Source organism: Tachysurus vachellii, chromosome 21 (assembly GCF_030014155.1).
Source record: "Tachysurus vachellii isolate PV-2020 chromosome 21, HZAU_Pvac_v1, whole genome shotgun sequence".
In the NCBI taxonomy this organism is placed as follows: domain Eukaryota; kingdom Metazoa; phylum Chordata; class Actinopteri; order Siluriformes; family Bagridae; genus Tachysurus; species Tachysurus vachellii.
In genome coordinates, this window is record NC_083480.1 from 8,367,534 (window position 1) to 8,391,010 (window position 23,477).

At 38.1% G+C, this 23,477-nt stretch overlaps 1 protein-coding gene across 1 annotated transcript in view; it reads right to left on the bottom strand.

The window, feature by feature from the left end:
* Positions 1 to 13,168: 13,168 nt before the first annotated feature.
* gatad2b (GATA zinc finger domain containing 2B) overlaps positions 13,169 to 23,477 on the bottom strand; it is a 38,756-nt gene continuing 28,447 nt past the window's right edge. Inside the window, exons 6-11 of the mRNA XM_060897027.1 lie at positions 23,083 to 23,253; positions 21,477 to 21,855; positions 19,639 to 19,841; positions 19,439 to 19,549; positions 18,396 to 18,588; positions 13,169 to 18,257 (exon numbers count right to left, since the gene is read on the bottom strand). Of these exons, the coding sequence (XP_060753010.1) occupies positions 18,130 to 18,257; positions 18,396 to 18,588; positions 19,439 to 19,549; positions 19,639 to 19,841; positions 21,477 to 21,855; positions 23,083 to 23,253 (1,185 nt within the window). The 3' untranslated portion in view covers positions 13,169 to 18,129. The remainder of the gene's footprint in view (positions 18,258 to 18,395; positions 18,589 to 19,438; positions 19,550 to 19,638; positions 19,842 to 21,476; positions 21,856 to 23,082; positions 23,254 to 23,477) is intronic.

Sequence of the window (23,477 nt, forward strand, 5' to 3'; positions counted from 1 at the left end):
TGGCCAGACCGGCTGACAGAACGGCTACTGTAACTCAAGTAAACAGTCTGTACAAATGTGGTGAGCAGAAAAGCATCTCAGAATACACAATGTCAAACCTGTAGATGGAAGTGTGAACCCTGGGAACACTGTGAAGAAGAAACATGTACATGTCAATCTGCCTACTGATGCTGAAGATGCCCCATAGACACATTACAGGACATTAACCCAAGCTCAGAATTAAACTGCTCAATTTGGAGCTCAAAACCTTGAATGACTTTAAAGTTTGTCTAGTTGAACGTAGCTAATGGAAATGCTGACTAGGTATCAGTTACTTTTAACCATGACAGTAGTCTGGCTTGTACTAATTATATAACGTTTTAATTTACCTTCAGAAAATGAGTACTGGCAGTGTTGTGTTGTGTAAATGTAATTCAACAATTTATCAAAACTACACATCACATGTCAGTGTTGTGACATTGCAAATCCTCCGAGAAGCACAAGAGCCCACACTGCAGCTTTGTCCTAACACCTACACTGACACATTTATGGTAACTGTGTCTCAACTGTGTTTCTGTAAAGCCATGAGAAAGAGTTATTATAATGTGTAGGCTGAGGTTAATCTTCAAGCACTCGCCACTCCCTCCTCTTTATCCCAATCCCGCAGTCACAAAGATATGATTCAGTGACCTGGCAACTTCATAATGTATGTCTCATGAATGAGTCAGGGAAAGAAAAAAATATGATCCCATTATATAGAATTCACAAGTGTGCATTGAGGACCAGGAATGAATCAGGAGGCTGACCTTCCAGCTCTAGAAAGAAAGAAGAAGGATGAAGCATAGTGACGTAAAAAAAAAAAAAAAAAAGGCGAGAGTGAGGGAGAGGGACGAAGAGGTAAATAGTTTGAAGCCAGGCTGAGATACAGTGGTGTGAAAAAGTGTTGGTCCCTTTCCTGATTTTTTAGTTTTTTGCACGTTTGTCACACTTTAATGTTTCAGATCATCAAACAAATGTAAATATTAGTCAAAGATAACAGAAGTAAACACAACATGCAGTTTTAAAATGAAGGTTTTTATTATTAAGGGAAAACAAGATCCAAACCTACATGACCCAGTGTGAAAAAGTGTTTGCCCCCCTATTAAAACATAACTGTGGTTTATCACACCTGAGCCCAATTTCTCTCGCCACACCCAGGCCTGATTACTTCCACACCTGTCCGCAATCAAGAAATCACTTAAATAAGACCTGACTGACAAAGTGAAGTAGACCAAAAGATCTCAAAAGCTACACATCATGCCGAGATCCAAAGAAATTCAAAAACAAATGAGAAAGTAATTGAGATCTATCGTTCTGGAAAAGGTTATAAAGCTATTTCTTAAGCTTTGAGACTCCAGCGAACCACAGTGAGAGCCATTATCCACAAATGGCCAAAACATGGAACAGTGGTGAACCTTCCCAGGAGTGGCCGGCCGAACAAATTTACCCCAAGAGCGCAGCGATGACTCATCCAAGATGTCACAAAAGACCCCACAACAACATCCAAAGAACTGCAGGCCTCACTTGCCTCAGCTAAGGTCAGTGTTCATGACTCCACCATAAGAAAGAGACTGGGCAAAAATGGCCTGCATGGCAGAGTTCCAAAAGGAAAACCGCTGCTGTGCAAAAAAAAGGCTTGTCTTAGATTATCCTCTTAATGATCCTCAAGACTTTTGGGAAAATACTCTGTGGACTGACAAGAGAAAAGTTAAATTTTTTGGAAGGTGTGCGTCTTATTACATCTGGCGTAAAAGTAACACTGCATTTCAGAAAAAGAACATCTTACCAACAGTAAAATATGGTGGTGGAAGTGTGAGGGTCTGGGACTGTTTTGCTGCTTCAGTACCTGAAAGACTTGCTGTGATAAATGGAACCATGAATTCTGCTGTCTACCTAAAAATCCTGAGGGACAATGTGCGGCCACCTGTTCGTGACCTCAAGCTGAAGCGAACTTGAGTTCTGCAGCAGGACAATGATCAAAAACACAGCAGCAAGTCCACATCTGAATGGCTGAAGATAAACAAAATAAAGACTTTGGAGTGGCCGAGTCAGTCCTGACCTGAATCCTATTGAGATGCCGTGGCATGATCTTAAAAAGGCGGTTTATGCTCAAACCCTCCAATGTGGCTGAATTACAACAATTCTGCATAGATGAGTGGACCAAATTTCCTCCACAGCGCTGTAACAGACTCATTGCAAGTTATCACAAACACTTGATTGGAGTTCTTGCTGCTAAGGGTGGCCCAACCAGTTATTAGGGTTAGGGGGCAAACACATTTTCACACAGGGACCTGTGAGTTTGGATTTTGTTTTCCCTTAATAATAAAAACCTTCATTTAAAAACTGCATGTTGTGTTTACTTCTGTTATCTTTGACTAATATTTAAATTTGTTTGATGATCTGAAACATTAAAGTGTGACAAACGTGCAAAAAACTAAAAAATCAGGAAGGGGGCCAACACTTTCTCACACCACTGTAGTTCAGATTAGAAGTAATGCACTGGACATTATCAACATATTCTTGAACAATTGAGCTCTTTCTTTCTCCTCATCAGGCCTCAGCAGCCTGTGACACACAGCCGAGCTCATCAGTCCAGAACAACACATGGAGTGTATCAGCCCGGAAAAACACTCACTTTTCTTTAGGAGTCAATCTGCTAGTGGTAGCATGAACATTTCCTCATTATTAGTCAGAAATAACAACTGCATGGTGCAGTATTCCTGTTATAACAGAAAAATGATAGATTCCACAGAGCAGATGTGCCTCATCATAAACAACTCTCATAAACAACAATAAATATATATATATATATATATATATGCAATAAATAATTGGTGTTAAAAAATAAAGGAAATGTAATCTGCTCATCATCAGATACTAAATCTCAGCTTGTCTGTGATGCCCTTTTATTGCGCTCTTGGGGTAAAATACAATAACTCATAACCATATCTTAAATATATAAAGCAGATTGTTTTCAAATCTTTACAGTATCATTCTATGAAATATATTACTTAATGCATGTTATTCATTTTAAATGTCCATGTTTTCTTACTTTTATGCCAATGGTGGAAATTGTAGAGTGGACAGATTGATAAAGGAAATGATGATTCAGGCTGACACAGGGGAAAAGTGGAGGGTTTCATCAGCAGATTTTCCTTCTGTAAATTCTTAAAATATTCTTTCTTGGCTTTCATATTATGTCAGTAGTCATGCTTGTCAAATATGCTTGTGAAATATAACAGTCAGAGCTGACAATAGAAAAACTGTCCTGACATTCTGTGCTGTTCAAGCAAACTGAGACGGAGAACACATGACACACATCATACTGTATGTATATAGATCTCTATGAACTTATCACATACCAGTTTACTCACTCAATCTCTCTTTTTTGTTGACACACCTGTCTGCTGGGTTTGAGTCTGTGGTATGCACTTCCTGCATCGTTCTTCTTAACACTTACTGCAAGTTTCTGCATGTCATGTCCCCCACTTGTACCTCGTCTTTAGTAAAGGTGTGTGTCTGACATTCTCAGCTGCACACAGTCACTGATTTTCACCAACAGTGACTGGCATTGCACAAAGCCTTACATACTGTTTTACTGACGGATCTCTGTTATTTTCCATCTGCTTGATTTTGTTTCCTTTACAAGCTTCTAATATCAAAAAGGCATCATATTTAGTGGTGAAAATGACACATGCTGGGGCTTGTTGCTGTGTTTTATGTTTTTTATTTTTTATTTTTTGAGGAAGATCCCTTTTAGGCTTGCTCACTTATGCACCGCTACTCAGCATATAACCAAAAATAATCATCAATACTTGCATTATGACCTTATCACTTGTCTCGTTTTACATATTATATTGTAGCCGTGGAAACCAAGCGACTAAACCCAATGTTGGCTCTGTACTGACAAATGAAGGAACTGAAATCAGGCACAAGAGTTCATTGCAGAGGACGTCAAACACGGTGGATAAAAAGACTGTAATTAGTAAGATATGTCTTTCATTTCAGGCTCAAGGAAAAAAAAAAAACATGCTTGCTTTGTGTTTTTCAGAGAGCAAGCCTCAGGTGATACTTACTCCACCTCACTGTGAACACTATCCAGGAGGGAGTACATCACACACTCAATACCTGTGAGGCCATCAACACCCCCTCCCCCAACCCGATTCATAAAATTAGTGAATTGTTGATAAACAAATTGACTCATCTATATTCATCTACAATCCTTAATTCTATAGTAACTGTAAAGCCTTTCACTCAGCTGCTGTCATTACTGAAATTTCAGTCATAACTGAATTTTCTTCAAATAGTCAAGCACAGGTAGTGAACAGCTAGCACAGGTAGTGAACTGGGGCAATAAAGGAACCCTACAAGTCTCCCCAACCCAACACTGTCTTAATGGATTCAATTTTGTGCTCATCATATAAAAAATGCTCTCTCACACATACACTTTCATGAGTACTAACTTCACAGTTCAATGCTCTCAAAGTTGTGCTCAATTCTCAGCTCGATATGTTGTCTTTTACTGGCCAAACCCATGGATACTGTTTTCCCCTCTCATTTACTGTAACAACTCCTCATTCAAGTTAAACCCCAGAGACTTCAGCCTGTTTAACATTTAGTAAATAAACACCATGGCTATAGATCATCTTTGTGAAGATACTGAAAGTCATAACTGTGTGCGGCTATGCAATTTATATTAGGGATAATGATGACTATAAAGATTCAAGACGACCAATTGGGAATAAAAATGTAGCTTAAAAGTATAAAGCTGATATAAAGACTGTTTGCGTCTTAGAATTAGCCACACTGAGCTCAGCTGTAATAAAGTTTCAGATATGAAACGGTTGTTATTCCGAGATAATATTCATCACCTTCTACTACACAGATCCTTTAATATGACCGGAAACAGGACCAAATTCAGAACACACACAGTTAAATTATTATTTCTTTTTTATTTTTTTTTTAAAGAGTTTAAAATAGATGCAGAAGAATGCAAGGTTTTTCAGATAACATTGTTGTTCTGGCTGATTTGTGTTTACATTTCACCTGTGAGACAATTGGTGGTGTTTAGCTGTTTTTCTGAGGCTTTTCTAAGATTTTCTTATTACTCAGCAGATTCTTAGCTTAGTTGGATGGAATTAGATTCTTTCCTCTCTGATATGATGCTGTTAAACTGCTCAGTTCTGATCAAAAAGCACATTTGAGACATAAACGGGGCAAAATGTTTGCACTACGCTATTTCAGTCATCTGTGTGCATGCTATTGTTTACTGTAACTGTGCCTTTACTGACAATCCAATTGATCTGATATTTTCAAGACAGGAAGTGATGCGCCGACTCGTATGTGTGGAAGCCATTGTTTAGTGATCAGGCTGCAGATCATTAGGGTTGGGTCAGCCTGGGACTTAGGAAAAACTTGTAGAAAACTTGTAGGAAAAAACTGCTCAGAACTCTGTTCCGTCTCAAATTGTACACTGTTACCATAGTGATGGACACAGAAAATCCGTTTCAGAAAGTTCCCATTGGATCAGAACTGTAATTTTGAGAGTATGAGATAATTGTCACCCGAGTTCATTGTGGAAGTGGTTGCTATTTACACCCAACAGGACTGATGCTGAAACGTTGCTCAGCAACCCTTCAAACAACAATATTTTATATTTTTATTTTTATTTTATTTTTATATATGTTTTAAATATAAAGCATCCCATATTTAACATGTTCAATGATCTCCTTTCTCTAAATTTTGATACTCAACCCCAGCTAGAAAGGATTCTATAATGCAGATCCTCCTCCATGTTTTTAAAGTAGAGACTCTTTACCATCTGTTTAGCAGGAGTTTATAATCCAATGGAAAAGCTACTGCACTGGGTTAACTCAGGCCACAGAAATGGAGGTGTACTGTTTTAGTAGTATGTGATAACCAAAATATTTTATTAATGCATCCATTGTGTGTTCTAAATGCTTTAGTCTCCAAAAAATGATGTCTAGCAACTGGAGTTACTGCAAAATGGAAGAACTATATACAACATGATAACGGTTAAACACAAGCATAGTGACCCTGTGATGAACTGGAGCCCCTTTAGGGGTAAATTCACTTGCCCTGTGCTCAGTGTCCCTGGGATAAGCTCTGGATCCACAGTGACCCTGATAGTTACTGAAGATGAGCGAAGGACTGAAAGCATAGTAAGAGAAAAAGCATTTTAGATACCACTAAATGACACCACAAAGTGAACCAGCACCACAGTTAATCCCCTACTCACTCTTAGCTTTTGGTCAATAACAATTGATCAGCTTTCCCATGCCCGGGTCATATTTAACTCCAGAATGTTCCTGCATATCTGTCAGAGGAATGGAAACATAAAAGAACCAAAGAAAACAATGGAGAGGAGAGAGCCAATGAGAAAGAAAGTTCCAGTGTTCCCATGTCTGATGGTGACATGAGAGGGCCTTGATATTCCTTTACTGAACAAAGTAAACATAAAACAAGAAACATTTGCCAACTCTGGGAAAGTATAGCTCATTCTAACCTGCTCACAAATGAAGGGTTTGACATTGGTTTTTACTGAAAGGTTCTTGGCAGATTTATAAGATAAGGTTGCCTGGGAAACCAAGGTAAAAGGTATCTGGGTTAGAGGACCTCAGTATGAGCCATGCTGACATTACTGGGCTTGAGACAGCATGGTATAAAAAATAAACCAAACTTTACCCTGATCCAGGGCAATGTGTTGGGAATAATTATACGGTAGGTCCATATATCCTGCAGTACATACGATACTGAACAGAAGATAATGCAGAGTAACTTGGTATATTTGAGTATTTCTTTTTTTAATAGCACTTATGTGATAAACAAGATGTTTATGTTTCCTTTGTTCCCTATACACAGGATGTTGACTATATAATAGCATAAAGTTTCAGCGATCATTATAAACCCCACCAAAATGAGTCTCAAGAAACTGAAACAAAAAACTGTTAGAGAAAAGCTTTTAACAACTCAGTCATTACATTGAATGGAAACTCAATAAAATCATAATGTTTAAATGCTTTGATGAACGTACATCCTAATCTTGTCATGCTGGCAGAAGAGCAGTCTAATGGACATGTCACAGAGCTGAAGGATGGCACTGAACACTAAGTACCTGTTCTTTTTCACAATAAAAAGCATTTTGATATTTGAACTGAAAGGAAATCAATAAAAGCCTCTTAGATGCCTCCTGGGCCAATGACAAAGTGGAGTTCCCAAAATTCCCCACAGGTCTGATGTCATCCAGACCCCAAGACTGCTATGCACTATTGGTCTTTGCAGAAGTCTCGTTCAATTTTATTAAATATAAGAAAATAAAGGCTTTGTAAATATTAGAAACAATAAATAATCTGCTAAATTTCTAGAGTGATGACAAAACATTGCCCATTAAGAAATGTAACTGAGGGTCCACCATTTCAGCGTCCACTAGAATCCATTTGGAATTTTTCTCCACAAATATAAATTTCCTCCTACTTTTCTGACTTTTCAAACTCTCTTACTCAAAATCTTGCAGTGCCTATGTGGTGCTCCATCATAGTAAATTCTTCTATGCTAGTGTAAATTTACCTTTAGGCTACTGAGCACAAAACAGCAGTATTGGTAAATAAAACATCTCTTCTCTCAACAGATTCTCAGTAAGGAATTTTAAAAATGATGTTTTGGGGAAAAATGAAAAGATTTATGACTGGATACTTAAACTAGGAACAATTTGTTCACACCAGGGAGTGAGACAGCCTTAAGCATGTGAAATGTGTATAAGCTTTGTGGGCTCTGGAACCCGTGTGGTTAGATAGGCTTCTACTATAGAGATAGATGGACAGAGAGACAGAAGACTCCAAACTGCTCCATAGACTTACAATTATAGATCCATGTGTGGATATCTGTGTGTCTGTCCCTAACTATATCTAATGCTCTGCTGTGTTCCTGTCAGGCAGTAAAGGTGTTTATGGGTTACAATAAGACATGTTTTAGAGGCTTTTAATGAAACCTGAATGTGGAATGAGCATATGGATATTTTGGGTGAATGCTTGGATTGTGAAATGCTTCAAAATCAGTGACTAGAAATGCGTGACAATAAAATGATCAAAATCAAAACATAAGCAGGCAGATGAGTAAGCATCCCATTTATATAATTTAACTTTAAAGTCAGACGTGGCCAGTCTTTAGGTTAGGTGAACTAAAGGTTTAGTTTAATAATTTAATCAATGCTGCAATGTAACACACACATTAAAAGCAGCATGCCCACTTTTGCATTTTCCCCCCACGTTATAACCAACATCATATAATTACCTCTGATTTGTCAGGAAGCAACACGGATTTTTGAGGAATAGCACACAAGGTGCTAAACTGGGGGGTTGGGAGGAGGGCGACAACGATAAAGGTAAAGAGCTAACGTGACTATGACAAAAGCTAACCATAAATGATTAGTTTATGGTTATAGACAATTCAAAGTGGTCAAATTACATAGTGGCATTTGTAGTACAATTGTTAGTGTTACTGTGTAGTACCAATGTGGTTAAAGCGTTAGACTGTTGATCAGAACGTTGAGTTCAAATCCCAGAACCACTAAGCTGTCACTGCTAGGGCCCTTGAGCAAGGTCCAGGTCCTCAACTGCTCACTTGTATAAATGTAAGCTGCTCTGGATAAAGATGCTGTAAATGTCAAAAAAAACAACAACAACATACTTGTAATTATCACTGTGGACTCTGAACAGAAATCTGTTTTGAAGGTGGGGGATTAAACACTTACTCCTCTGTAAAAATGTCTTTAAACATTTTACTTTCAACGTCAGCGCTTTTTAAACAAGTCTAGTCAGAGGTGAGGCGTAATTCTAATTTTTTTTGCTCATAAAATTGTCTCTTTTAAAGTAGTTAAGTGATTGCAATGAGTGTTTTTAATAATATATCCAGAAATGTTGCTTAGATTTTTAAAGTATAGCTTTAAACCAGCATGAAAAACAGACAGTGATCTTTTATCACCAGTGCTGTTCTTCATTCAAATTACAGAGTTGAAATGTCAAAGTTAGTAAAAACATAAAGCACATGCCTTGTTTTTGACTTTCACCTCTTGAAATTATTAAGGTATAATATTACATCCATATCCTATAATGTTAGCTGCTAAACTGACATGACTTTACAGGAGTTAACAGGAGGACACGCTGCATCTGCACAGCACCCCATACCCCCTCACACACACTCTTCACCCTCCTGCCGTCTGGAAAAAGGTACCGAAGCATTCGGGCCCTCATGACCAGACTGTGTAACAGTTTCTTCCCACAATCCATCAGACTTTTTAATAACTAAAACTGAACTGTACTGAGCACAACATACACACACACACACACATCAACTGTATGGACTTCATAGACCTACACCAAATACACACACTTCCAATATACATCCATCAACCTGTTTACATGCTGTTTTTGCACACTTTTTTGCTCTTTGCACATACTGTCTCACATTTCAGTAATTTGCTGTTTTGCACAATTCTTTACATTATCTCAGGGACCTGCTGCAATGACACTGTGTTCATTCTAGTATTACTGCATGCAATAATGTTGAACATAGAGTATTTACACTGGTAGGGGCTGTTTCTGTTTATTGTCGTTTGTCTTTTTTGTATAGTTTTGTAATTTTTTTATCTGCACTGTCCTTTGTCTTTTTGTCTTGTTTGTCTTGTCCTGCACTGTTTACACCAGGTTGCACAATTGCACTTTATGTGGCTAAGACTTACTTACTAACTCCTTAGCTCTGTCTTTGTTTAATATAGCACCATGATCCTTGAGAAACATTGTCTCATTTCACTGTGTACTGCAACAGCTATACAGTATATGGTGTAAATGACAATAAAAGCTTGACTCGACTTGAGTTTATGGCAGACTGGTCATGGTATCATCCTGACTAATGTGTATAGAAGACTAAAGACCCAAATGTATTACGTTGTAAGTTCTTATCTATGGACTTGGAAAAGTTTAAACTCAAAAGTTAAATTTGTAGTAAAATTAAATCTGTGCTATTGACCCACTGTTCCCAATAGCTCCTTTAACTGCTACGTTAAATCCACTGGTAGATATTTAAGGTTACATTTACATTGTTTGTACCTTAAGAAATAAACATGTACCGGTCTGCTGTACTGTGGAAAAATACCCAAGACTTCACAACTGTGAAAGTTGTGTTGAAGGTTCTTCAACAGCAATAAGACATGAAAGCTTTAGTGAATAGTGAACAGGAAATGTATGACTACATTTTCAAACTAAATATCCATGAACATTGGACAAACTTAACAGTGCCTGAGCAGAGAAGTTCAACAGGTGATTCAGTATGAACTTAACGAATCGGGATACTGAACAGAAAGAGGAGGAATCAGACAGGCAAACAGCAACAAGTGTTGAATTGTTGAAGGTCTGGACTGTAGCAGCTGGCCTCATATCTGTACAAGTTGAGGCTGCATTCTCAAACGGTGACGTTCTTGATGACTAATTTCTGCCAGTCAGAAAAAAATGACTGTGCAGACATGAATGACATGAAAATTACAGTCCAGCATATCTGAAGTTCAATAACTGACTAATAGACTTAAATTGCCTCACGACATAAATGTTACTCATTAACCAGTTTCTGTATTAGAGCCTGCTGGGGCTTTGGCAGTTTTTTCACGAAGTCAGTGAGGTGGAATTAGAGCAAGACACTATAGATAGAAACCATTTTACTCTATCATTCATTCAGTATAACGTTTTTAGATTAATCACAACTATAACACATCACTTTTACTGTAGTAATAATAACGTTAAAACTTGAACAATGTGAATTTTGCTGTTGAAATGGCTCCTGTTCACATATACTGTGTGTCAGTGTGTGATGTGACATGCAAAGCAATCATCAAATGTTAACAATTCAGTCCTCACTATTTTTAATAGTATTTCTGCTGGCAATAAATTCATATTGAAATTGTGACATTGTATAAAGATAAAAAAAGTAAACAAAACCGTTCCCACTCAGCTGATTAAAATGATTGTGATTTCTATTGTTTAAAAACATCAGCACATTCACTTACTGTGTCTTAAGTACACTTTGGTTTGCTACAAAAGGTTATCTTACTTCACCCAGAATATCATTTGTGCTTTTCTTAATATTTTTCTCTGCTCCAGTCTGGAAACACAAACATGTTGGTGTCTACAAGACCGCAACTGTATTTATTCCTAAAACAATAATTATTTCATGCACAACATTGATTCTTGACAAAGTTGATACAAAAAACACAGCACAATCAGAATGAAGTTGTTCTATTCAGTCACCATTTTGCCTTGCATAATATCTGATTACATAATGCTTCCGATTCCTAATATCATCCACATACCCAGAGGACTGAGGATGGGGTGAATGCACACACTTGCCCTGGAGGTCGGAGAACAACAAACTACACTCTCCTCACTGAGACATAAATGCCACCGCACTGCTCAGGAATTTAGTCAGTTACACAATATGGAACAGGTGGGTGGATGTAAATATTGAATGATACTTTACTTTACAACTCATCATTCCACAGAGGTTTAACTGTGAAAGAGATTCCTGGAAAAAGGAACATTGCAGCAATGCTATAAAAACAAAAAACAAGCTGGGCTCAAACATGGCAGGTTCAGTGGATGAATTTTATTTGACTTTGTTGTGTCTTATTCTGTTTCCAAGACCATAATTGTAATATTCATATTTACTTATATATATTTATAATATCATAAAATAATATATTAAAATAATTATTTTTATATTTATAAAATAATATTAAAAATAATAATAAAACAAATCACCCACTTCTGAACACAGATACAGATCTTTGGAGTATTAAAAGACCTAAATGTTACATGACACCCCTATTACCTACTATTACTACAATGAACTTTATAATATATATTATCCAGCTGGACAGGTGAAGTTTGGAAAAAGATCAGCTGTTTTTCTCATTTTTAACTGCTACCCTTTAGCATGCATGTGATCATTATAGCTTCAGGATCCTATTCTTGGCTGAAAGGATTGGGACCTGATCTGTGCTCCTAAGCAGATCATTATTTCTAAACCATTCAAACTAACAGGAAACAGGGAACAAGCAGCAAATCACTGAATTTGACGTGAACATTAACTGATGCTTTTGACCTGTATCTGTGCCGATGTGGCAATCCATTGCTTTATTTCAAACTGGTGGACAAAAAAAAAAATAAATAAAAAAAAAAAAAAAAAAAAAAAAGAGTTAAAAATAAAAACAGTAATAATAAAAAAAAGGCAATTTTCTCTAAATACTTGGATTTTGCAACAAATACCAAATAAGGAAAGGAGAGAGAGAGAGAGAGAGAGAGAGAGAGAGAGAGAGAGAGAGAGATTCACTGACCTGAGTACTGATTACATGGTGAAAAGACAGAAAATGCTAATCGCCCAATTAAGGAATTATGGACAGTTAGCATATGATGATGGCAAGTAAAAGACACTTGACCTGTATCTGTGATGCTCTGACATGATTCTGATTGGATAATTGCATGAATGAGTAATTGTACAGCTGTTACTATGACAGTGAGAGGGTGTATTGATGAATGTACTACGTGCAGTAATAACAGAACCCGTCACACACACAAACACTCACCAATGGGACAAAACCCCAGGAGAGCCTTTAAAAAGGTGTGTGTAGGACATTGTGTAGACCAAGAACAAACAGTACTGGCAAAGTTTTTCACTCGCTCTCCTGTGAAATCACTTAGGATAACAAGCAGTCACGCTTTTCCAGAGATACATGCCAAAAAGAACATACAGAGCGCTCCCACACACCTCCAACAGACACGTAAACAATGGGAAATTACCCCCAAGTGAATGGGTTGGTTTAATCCCCCTCAGCCTCTGCATACTTCTCAGCTTGGGAGTCTTTCTACTTTCCACTGATTGTGTCCTGATGACACGTGCGTAATCTAGAGCTTTCTATACACACAAAAAGTCACAAAATAGGAACATTAAAAACACATTGGAGCTTGTTGTCAAATAAGAAAAACCAAAAAAGCTCATTTTTGTTATATACAGACGGTCAAAAGGATTTTTTCAAAAGAAAATAAAGAATACCACGACACAAAGAAGCGACTCATTCACAGAGGTAAACTGTTCCATCCTTTATTAAACATAGCTTGCAAGAGATAAATATTACAAAGTTATTTTCCTCCAAAATTAGCTTTTTTTTTTTTTTTTTCAGGTCAACGCATAATTGTTAATCAATCGGCAGTAATCAAACAGCGTTTTGTTTTTCAGCTTCATTTTTAGACAGTTAAATATCAAGGATGTGCAAAAGGTCTGGATTAAATGTTCCAAATAAAAATAAAAAGTTGACAAAAAGCACATTTTCAGCCTTGATTCAAATTAATTTCTTTTAAATCCCCAGTCCAAACTATAGTTTTTACTTACTATCTTACTCTCAAGGTTTCTTCCTTACTTTCTTTTCTTTCTTTCTTTTTTTTTTTTTTAAACAAAACAGATTTACATATTGCCAAGTGTTCTAAGTATTCAAACTGGTGGAACTGCAGCTGAGTCTGTTAAAAACAAAAACAAACAAAACAAAAACAAACAAACAAACAAAAAAAAAACAACACAAAATTAAAATAGTAATAATAAAAAGCTGATTTTCTCCCAAACTTCATCAAAAGTGACTTGTATTTTGGAACAAATACCAAATAAAGAAATAAAAAGAAAGAAAAATTTAAAAATAAAAAGAAGTGAAACAATGATCTGAGTAATTGAGAGACATTACATAGTGGAAAGACATAAAACTAAAATGCTTGTCTCCAGAAAATGCTGATTGTCCAATCAAGGAATTACGGACAGTTAGTGTACGATGAGGACAATTGAAAGGTCACACTCTTATAATCAATACTTAAAAGTGTGCAAAATTGTCTCTTTTTGTCTTAGAAACGTACTACACTCAAAGCAATAAGCAATAGAACAGTCAAAGGCAAACATTTTCTTTAACCTGTGGACGTATACAATGTATACATTTCTTCCATGGAAACTTAAGAGCAATTCGAAATCCCCCCCCCAGTTGGGGCAAGACATGAATAAAAGGCATAAGGAAATAAGATGGTACAGCGTGAGAAGTAGAAAATGAAGATATACATCGTCTCCCAAAAGTGTAAAGTGTAAAGGACACCCTGTAGTTGAACTCAAGGTAACTGTGTCATGTCATATCTACAGCTGAGAGCTTTGGGTTTGGTCTGGTTTGGGTTAATACTGTCGTCAAATGTCTGATCCACTGCGTACGTGTGAGGCCGACACTTTGCATGGGATAGCGAGAGAAATCAACGCATTTACCAAACATTGGTTTAACTTCAAATGTTATTGACAAAAAAGCAACACACACTAAAAAGTAACATATACAAGATTATCCCATTGTGTCCTCGTCCAGAGACTGGAGAACGGATCAAATGCTCCACCAGGACATTTTTTTTTCCTTTTGCAAATACTACATACTACAAAAACATATAGCCTGGGAGAAAAATGCATCAAAAAGAGCTCAAAAACAAGAGAAGTATAATCCCATACATTTTGCACATTTGTTACACAATAATACACAGTGATCACTAAACGAAATGACAAGCTTCACAATATTCATGGCTTTTTGCTTGCGTTTCTACACAATATACAACCATTTTAATTTCATTTTTTAATTCAAAGGAGAAAAAAAGCATATGTACAATAAGTCATTATTACTTATGACCTAGTAAATATTGTGTTGCCATCTCATAGTTCTGTATTTTTTTTTTTTTGTTTGATTACATGTAGGTTTTTTTTTTGTATGAAAGTTCACAAATTAAATAAACCAAAATCGAATGAAAGTAAAACTATTAATCAAAGGAAAATTCGTTTTAAAACCCTAGAAAACTTTTTCGGAAAAAAATAAAATAAATCAGAAATCTGACCGGTAGATCTCGATAAATGTGTATGGATGCATCCGTTACAGTCTGGCAGAGAGATTAGCAGAGAGAAGGGAGACTGACTATACACAGCCTACAAGACACTCAAAATCAGAGAAGCAAAACATTGGATGTCGTAAACGGGGACTGATTATAGTCAGTAAAACTGGAAACTAAGAAATCTCTAAAGCATAAACTTTCTATCATTTAATATTGCACCTGTGAATCAAAGCCAAGGTAGTTTTTATAGCTGTGTCTCAAGTCAAAATCGATGACCGTAGGTCCATGAAAGAGTTGTTCATTTCAAATACAAACCGTTTTTGGACTTGAGGGAAATGACATTAATAAGAAGAGATAAACAATAGTGCCAGATTGGGTTCAGTGCTACCTGATGTTAGCTAGCTCACTTAACTAACATTTTCTGTGCTACGTTCATTTTTCATTTTAAATGTAAAGATCGGGAATGTTTAAAACAGCACCGCAGACGCAGATATGGTCGTTAACTGCTGCAAGACTAAACCTCTTCCCTTTGTTCTGTGGTGCATGATGGGACAGGTTAGTGCAAAAAAAAAAAATAAAATAAAAAAAAAAATAAAAAAAAGGAAAAAATAAAATAAAAAAGTGTCAACACTTAATTTGTTCAGTGAATATCGTATACAATCTGAAACACAGCTAATGACTGTTTAAAAGTTGCATCTTTTCTGTCCCAAGCAAGAACAATACACAAAACCTTTACAACAATGGCTTCACATAACAACTTGATTTTGTCACTTTTCTTTCAAAATCAAAACAAAACAAAGTAGCACTTGAAGAGAAAGTGCTCATAAGTAACAGATGATTTCAGTGCTTGTTGTAGTCTGTGGTAACTGAACTACCCATGTTCTTACAGTGTGCCAATGATTACTAGAACATTTGAAGCTATCAAATGAACCTACAAATGGGTGACAATTTAAGAGAAAAAAAAAACTGGTTTTCTATCCAAATCCACTGGCGCCCTGAAAAAAATCCTGAAGGGTCTTTAAGCTGCTGGACCACCGTGAGCCACCAGAACAAGCAGAAAGTTTAACGCAGGCATGGACATTTCTCTGGGGAACTGAATTGTAAGGATGAACGTTAAACATTCCTTCAACTGGTAGTCTGATGATGGTGTTGAAGAGACAGTGTACACTATACTCTAAATTCTACCAGAGGAGTTGATTTAGGTCCAGATGTGGAAGCCATAATATTAAAACATGCCATAATTTTACACTCATTTACCCATTCAGAAAGCCTGTGTTGGCTCTGGGAGTAGAAATGGTTCGTTACAGGATAAAGCTGATCAATCAGAAGGGCTTTGTATTGATTTTTATAGACTCTTCCATGCCAAACTACAACAGTGAAAGCCAACGTATATTTAACAGAACCACCAGTTTTTTTTCCTCGGTCACCCATTTGTATTTTGTGTAATTGACACATATTGCTTCAATAAAGCAATTGACAGGAGTCAAGTAAGTGCTAATTCACTAGCAGAGTGAGAAAAGGACATGCAGTTAATGCTGTCTAGCACCGAAAAACAAAGAGTTTTGATCTCAGTCTGAAACTTACAGGAGAAACTAATACTGCATACTGACCAAACACTGCAAATGCTGCCACCTTGTGCAACATCTGCATTACTGCCCTGTTTGTATTCTGGCCTGAAATGTAGAAAAGTGTAGACAGTTACAAAATGACAGCAGAAATGAACCGATGATCTGACATTCACAACACGATCTCTCTCCTAACTCTCTCTGAGACGGTCTGGTGACATCCATACCGCAAGAGCCTGGGAGCTGAAACATTCTTGTCCTCTTTCCTAACCATTTTAGTTTTTCAGTTCTCGACTTTTAAAAAATTTTAAAAAAGTGCTCCTGGAGAAAAAGGCATCTCACATGAGTTGTCCCCATCACGGTGATTGACCCTTGCCTATGCTATTATAGATATACGACCTCCATATTTTCAACCTTATCTCATGCTAAGAATCTATACACACGTCATATAGATATTTGAATAGTTTCTGTCCGTTTACTGTATTGATGATTATCGTCTCCTGTGGTAAGTACCTCTCAGATACGCAACCGTTTCAGCAGGAGACGCCGTCAAAGAGGGAAATGAAAAATTAAGGACGCTGAAGGAGAATTAAGACTGACAAAGAAAAGTAGGTTCATTTGGATGCTCACTTCCTCCATATGCAGCTAATCACACAGCACTGCAAGAGACATTCTCACAGCATCCATGTGGTGAATATAAAGGCATTGAGGGGATGTGGAAGATGCGCTAACCCAGGTCTCCAAATTTGCTGCAAATCCTGTGTATTCAATGGCAGCCTTTATCACAAACCCACTGCGTGATTTTAGCTCGATCATCACAATGTTTCCGTCGCTGCTCGTTTTCAGCCATCCTTCTGATATGTCGTATGTGACCGAAACATCCTTCAAAGATTCTGCACACAGCACCAAGTGTTCTCGTATCATGTTGCCTTCTCAAGGCAGAACAACCGATAGCGTCTCAGTGCATTAAGGTTAGCTTACTAGAAAAGTCCGTCATTCTATCAGACAGTCTCCACCAGGGCTCTTTCTCTTTAAAATGTGTTTGCTACAAAGATTATTATTATTATTTTTTTTAACAAATGGCATAGATGAACTGTTCTCGTTCCAAAAAGCTTAACTATAGACGTAAGCTTCAATAAACGGCTACATAATAAAAAAAAAATAAGGGCTTTTGTAATGTGAGAGCCAACTCTCATCATTTTATAGGGTGCAAAAGGGAGGAAGCTAAGAAGGAAAATAAGAGCAACACGTTTTCAAGTAACCCTGAAATCTAGCCCCTTCCTTAAGAAAGAAAATAAATTAAAAATGTCAAACAGAAAAAAAAAAATCCACAAGTCACTAAAACTATTAATAAACATAAGAATACCTGTAACACAAGCAATAATGATATTAATAATAATATTAATAATAGAGGTGATAACTGACAGAGCAATAGCAAGAAATAAAGAGCTTTGTTATAATAGGAAATGGAAGTTGAGACAGTCTGGTGTTCGTCTGGCTGAGTTATTCTCATGGGTTAATTGGGTAGGCACACGGACAGGCACTGCATGCGACAGGGGTGATGGTTGCAGTGTGGGTATGTATGTGTGAGCTCATTTCTGGCCAGTGATCGATTGGGATATGGAGCGTGGGGGGATCATGTCCAGCAGATACTCCCTCTGCCGGTCCGCCAGACTGGACGCCTTGTGACCTCCTGGGTTCAAATAGGCAATATTCAAGCCTGAGTGGGACAGAGGACACAAAATGAAGAGGTAATAAACAAAAAATGAGAACAGACCTAATCAGGTTGACAAAGGACCAAACCAGGGTTAGATTCTGTGTGTGTGTGTGCGTGTGTGTGTGTGTTCCATGTCCTCACCGGGGATGTTGTAAATCTGTCTGCGGCTCTCGTGTGACTGACTGCTGCTGGCACTGCCTCCTCCACAGCGCTTGCTGGTCATACCCAACAGTCCACTGGCCACTGAGAGCTGTGAAGCCTGGGCAAAGTTAGATAGCACGCCACGTGCCGAGCTGGATAAACCCCGCTGCAGAGCTGCCTGTGGCTGAGGAGCCTAACACACACAAAACAGACTCGACTATTAGTTGCTTAAGCAGTTTATGCTGCTGAATAGCCAGTTTTTGTGTGAACATTGGTTTTGCACACAAGAATGAAATGGCTGAATTTAGAATTTTATTTTGCTTGGTGAAATTAAGAAAAATGAGAAAAAGCAATGAAGAGTGATTGAACAGCCTGAAAAATAAAGATACCATGAAAGCCCTTTAAGCCCACCATCTTTATCCTTTCTATTTAAAAATATACACATAACTGTAGCTGATAGAAACAGACAATAAGGAAGGAAGCAGACATGATGAGGTGAGCGGATATACAAATCAATAAATAACAGGGTTTTGTCATGCAGAAAACCGCCCAAAAGTTGCTTCTTTTTCCAATAACAGCACATCCAGGTGCTTCTCCTGTTATACTGTGGCAACAACTACAATTTGTTCATTTATTAAAAGTACATGTCCTATTTTTTAACAGTTTGAATTTATATATATATATTATGTATGTTTAATGTTGTGGAATGTCTGTGTATAACAGCTCTAATCAGTCTTTCTCTCACCAGCCTCTTTCCTAAAGTTAACAGAAATAAAAACATGTATATGTCTTTTGAGGTTTGAACATGCTGAAGTCTTTCCCTGTGTCTGAAAGCTACACAGCTTTAACTGTGACTGCGATTGTCTAGCTCATCAGTGTGAATTTATAAAGACTACATTGTTAAATGGATATTTTTTCATCAATGAAGTGTTTAACAACTCCAGAAATGTGTCTGAGTTTGAGCTCTGTTTACGTGTCATTAGGAAACTTATCTAACTAACCATTTTTGCAGTAACACACATGCTATGGTTTTCCGGGTTTACCTGTCGAAGCGCATGGTGCCGGATCATGCTCTCGGCCTTGCTGACGCTGGGGACAGTCTGAGCCGCGCTCGGGGAGAGAGCCGCCTGCTGCTGAAGCCTCTGCTCGATTTCCTAGCACACACAACACCACAAGAGAATTTGGAAATTTAGCTAGTGCTGTGCATAGTGTGTGTTATTATGGATTTGGTCTGGAAGCGAACCTGCTCCTGTTGCAGGGCCTTGACAAAGGCGTTTTTCAGACGGTTGGTGTGTTCAGCCTTTAGAGCCTTCTTCTGGTTGGAGGTCATGCACTGCTCACACAGAATGCGCCCGCTTTTCTCCTGCTTCCAGTGGGGGGTGAAGTCGGTCCTGCACTGGGCGCAGAAGAACGGATCCGTGCGCGATAGAGAACCCCTTATTTTACCTGCAACAGCAACATGGACACTCCTGTTTCATTTCACACCACTTTACTAATGGCCAATTACGGTGTATTTTACTACTCATGTCTAAGCTATGAGCATCACTCACTGTAGACATATTTCCCTCTATTGATAAAAGATCAGTAGCATTGTTATGGCCAAAAATCTTGATGTAGCTGTATTTTTTTTTTCTCCAAAGATTTTAATTCACTTTGCAGTTTGTACTTTTTTCTCCCCAGAAAACTACTTGAATTAACAAAATTGCAGGCAGACGAGTCTTTTAAACTACCAGTAAAGACACGTATATAAATAACTTTCCATGAGAGCTGTACTCATTTTTGACAACCGTGAACTGAAGAGGCTTTGGCTTAATGTCTGTTGTGATGAACCAAACCTGTGGTAATCTCCTCAGAATCTCAGCGAGTTATCTTGGAAGGACTGAATGACCCTAGCAGCCCAAACACATTTATAAAAGAGGTATTAAAGGCAGTATAAAAAACAGCCAACTAATCCATTCAAGAATCCTTCACTTTCACAACATAGTTCTGCTTTTTAAATATGGAATAAACACAGTTCCAATTCACATGACATCATTTCTCACTCTGTTCTGACCACCTCATATTTTAAACCTAATTCTCTCTGACATTTCTCTCACTTTGCAGAAAGCAAATATATTTTTGAACAAAACGACATAAAATGTTCTCATGTTTTCGTCCTCCAACAAAGATCATGTTGAGGAAAGAGTCTGATTCGGAGGTCAGTGTGATTCCTCACCATGTCAAAGTTGCTGAACAGCTGTGTGTCAACATGCAATGGACACAAGTCTAAGTTTGTGATTGAATACCGGCTGTATAAATGTCCATGATGCATAATCAACACAGTATACAGGTATACATGGTGTACAGACGATGCAGCCGAGGCTTTAAACAAGACATTCAGTCGGCAGAATTAAAGGAATTACTCTGTGATTATTTCCCAGTTGATTTGAGTGACTTTTACCTCAGACAGATGTGGATGATGCTGATAAAGTGAATTCTGTAAATTTGTCAGTTATGGTTTTCCAGATGTTTTTCAGATCAAGTTATATATACACAGACGTAGGGGCTGAGTAAAACTTTTCATACAAACTCAACTGGAATAAACGCATGCAATGTTTGTCCCTTTACACTGCTGTGGACACTTTGGGACACATGCAAAAGAGAAACTCAGTTCAGTAAAGTCTGTAATTTTAACATCTACATCTAGGAGAAATTATCTAAATTTGACCATGTGAAGTGTTTTCCAGGATAGCACAAAAATAGCACCATATATTAACTTAAATTGCCCTTAGACCACCTTAATAAAAGAGTAAACAGTTTTTTTGTGTACAATTTCTTGTCAGCCAAATCAGACACATGCATTGAATAGAGATATAACTGAAAACACTGGTGTATGTCTTGAATTCGGGCATATTTACTAAATCCAAATATGAAAACTTTTTTTATCCATTTATCTTCATATTTGTACATACTTAAAAAAATGTAAAATCCACCTATATGCCAAAACACTGGTATAAATCATTTTCAATTCAGAATTAAGACCCTAGCCCAGAATTCCCAGTCACACAGATTCTCTATATATTGTGTGGTTATGAGGCTCACCCTGGCTGTCGAGGACACTCTGAACCACCTCCTCCAGTCCCACCATGTAGATGAACTCGCTGTTGGCGGCAGAAGGCAGGAAGTGGAGCAGGGGTGCAGGGGGTTTGGGTGGAGGGATCTCCAGCAGCGTTTTCTCCAGCTGCTTGCGTAAGGCCAGCTTGGCAGCTGCCTGGCTGCTGGCCTGATCGCTCATCGAGCCCACACTAGAGCTGCCGGGAAGCGCAGAGGGGCTAACTGCACTCACACCGCTCACACCCACCCCAACACCTGGCACACCTGGCACTCCTGCTGCCCCGGCCGCCTGCATGTGGGCCAGGTTCATATAGAGGGCTGCCGAGGAGCCGGAGCGCTGTGAGGCCGCCACCTGTTGGCTAGTAGCCTGCAGTGCACAGAGAAAGCATTATTCATGAGCTCGGTAAAACAATGATGGCTCTGTGTGAGAGTTCAGTAAATCAGAGAGAATCAACGCTGGGTCATGCTGAAGTACAGTACAGTCATGTGACATGTGATGGATTAAATACAGACACAAACTTGGACAGCACTTTCTCCTAATCCTAAAGAGACAGAGCAAGAATGTAAAATGTAAATTCCATTATTCATTCCTAGAACGATCTCTTGGACCAATCCTATGGTGTCTTAGCTCTGCCATTTATTCAGTTCCCTGCTCACCTACAATTACTTCCCATGTGCAGTTTAACAAAAAAACACCAGTGAGACATCACTTGATAGTGTGTATGCAGGATAAGATGCACTTTCACTAAAGGAACTGGAGTCAATTATAATTACTGTGCTCTTTACTCTCAAAAAAAAAAAAAGAAAAAGGAATAAATTGCTAGTAAATTTTGAACACAAAGTTGTATAAAGCATATTTTGTTGTGAGACGTTTATGGTGTTTAACGTCTGGTTCTTCACCTAAAAATTAGCTTTAAAGAGCAAATATGTGGAGCCAACGCAGTGACAAAGAAAGACACTTTTTTGTTGTTACTTTTTGAACTGAATGCCAGCAAACATTTTAGCATCTGCTCTAAATCAGGCACTTTTCTCTGGACACACAACTAGTGGATGGAGCTTGCTCTACTGATCTGTCAAACAAATCATGATCAAACTTCTTGCTCAGCATTTTAAAAAGCTGCACCTAGTTAAGATGTGATTACTACAGCTGGCTTTATATATGCAGTGTGGCACAACAGGAAAAAGTGCAAGGATTTAGACATGCTTGAGAGTGTATATGCTAACACTGACACACCGCCTGCAGAGACAGGCAAAGACCTCTTTAGTGTGTGCAGCTGAATTGAAAGAGGAAATGTTAAAGTCTCATTTGTTCAACAACACAAAAAAAAAAAAAAAACAATACAACTTGAAGTATTAATCTTCTTCTTGTTCCAAGTGATGCTGTGCTTTTCTACATGCTGATGTCTCAGATATTTGGCAAATCTGTCACTTTTACATAATGCTCACAACCTCTGCAGTGCAGTAACCAGTTAATACAGATCACTGTAGTTCTTCAGACTGTATATAAACAGTTGTGGTGCTGTTTCTTGTTCAGCATATAGAGTGGAATTGCCTGTGATCGAAAGCTGGCGTCCTTGTTGAAGGCTGCTCGTACCTGCTGGTAGTTGATTGCATTGCTCAAGCTCCCTGCGGAGGGTCGGCCCATGCCCGGCTTAGAGGGCAGTCTCTGTCCCTGCAGCTGAGCTGGGTTAGGAGCGATCACCCGCTGAGACATCATCATGGGGGGCAGAGAGGCACTGGCTGCAGACCTGATCACCGTGTGGCCCTGGAACAAACATACAAATAAATAAAGGCAGTGCAGTACAACAGATGGCCACTAGAGATCAGCAGTTGCCTGATATCCCCTTAATGCTGTGTCACTTTTAATAAAGGGACATTAACCAGCTGTGCAATATCTGGTAAGATATACTACCACTACACACAACAGAAAAAAATCAGGCTGTGTCTCTCTTAATGATAAAAATCTGGCTATTCGGAAAGATCAGTTGG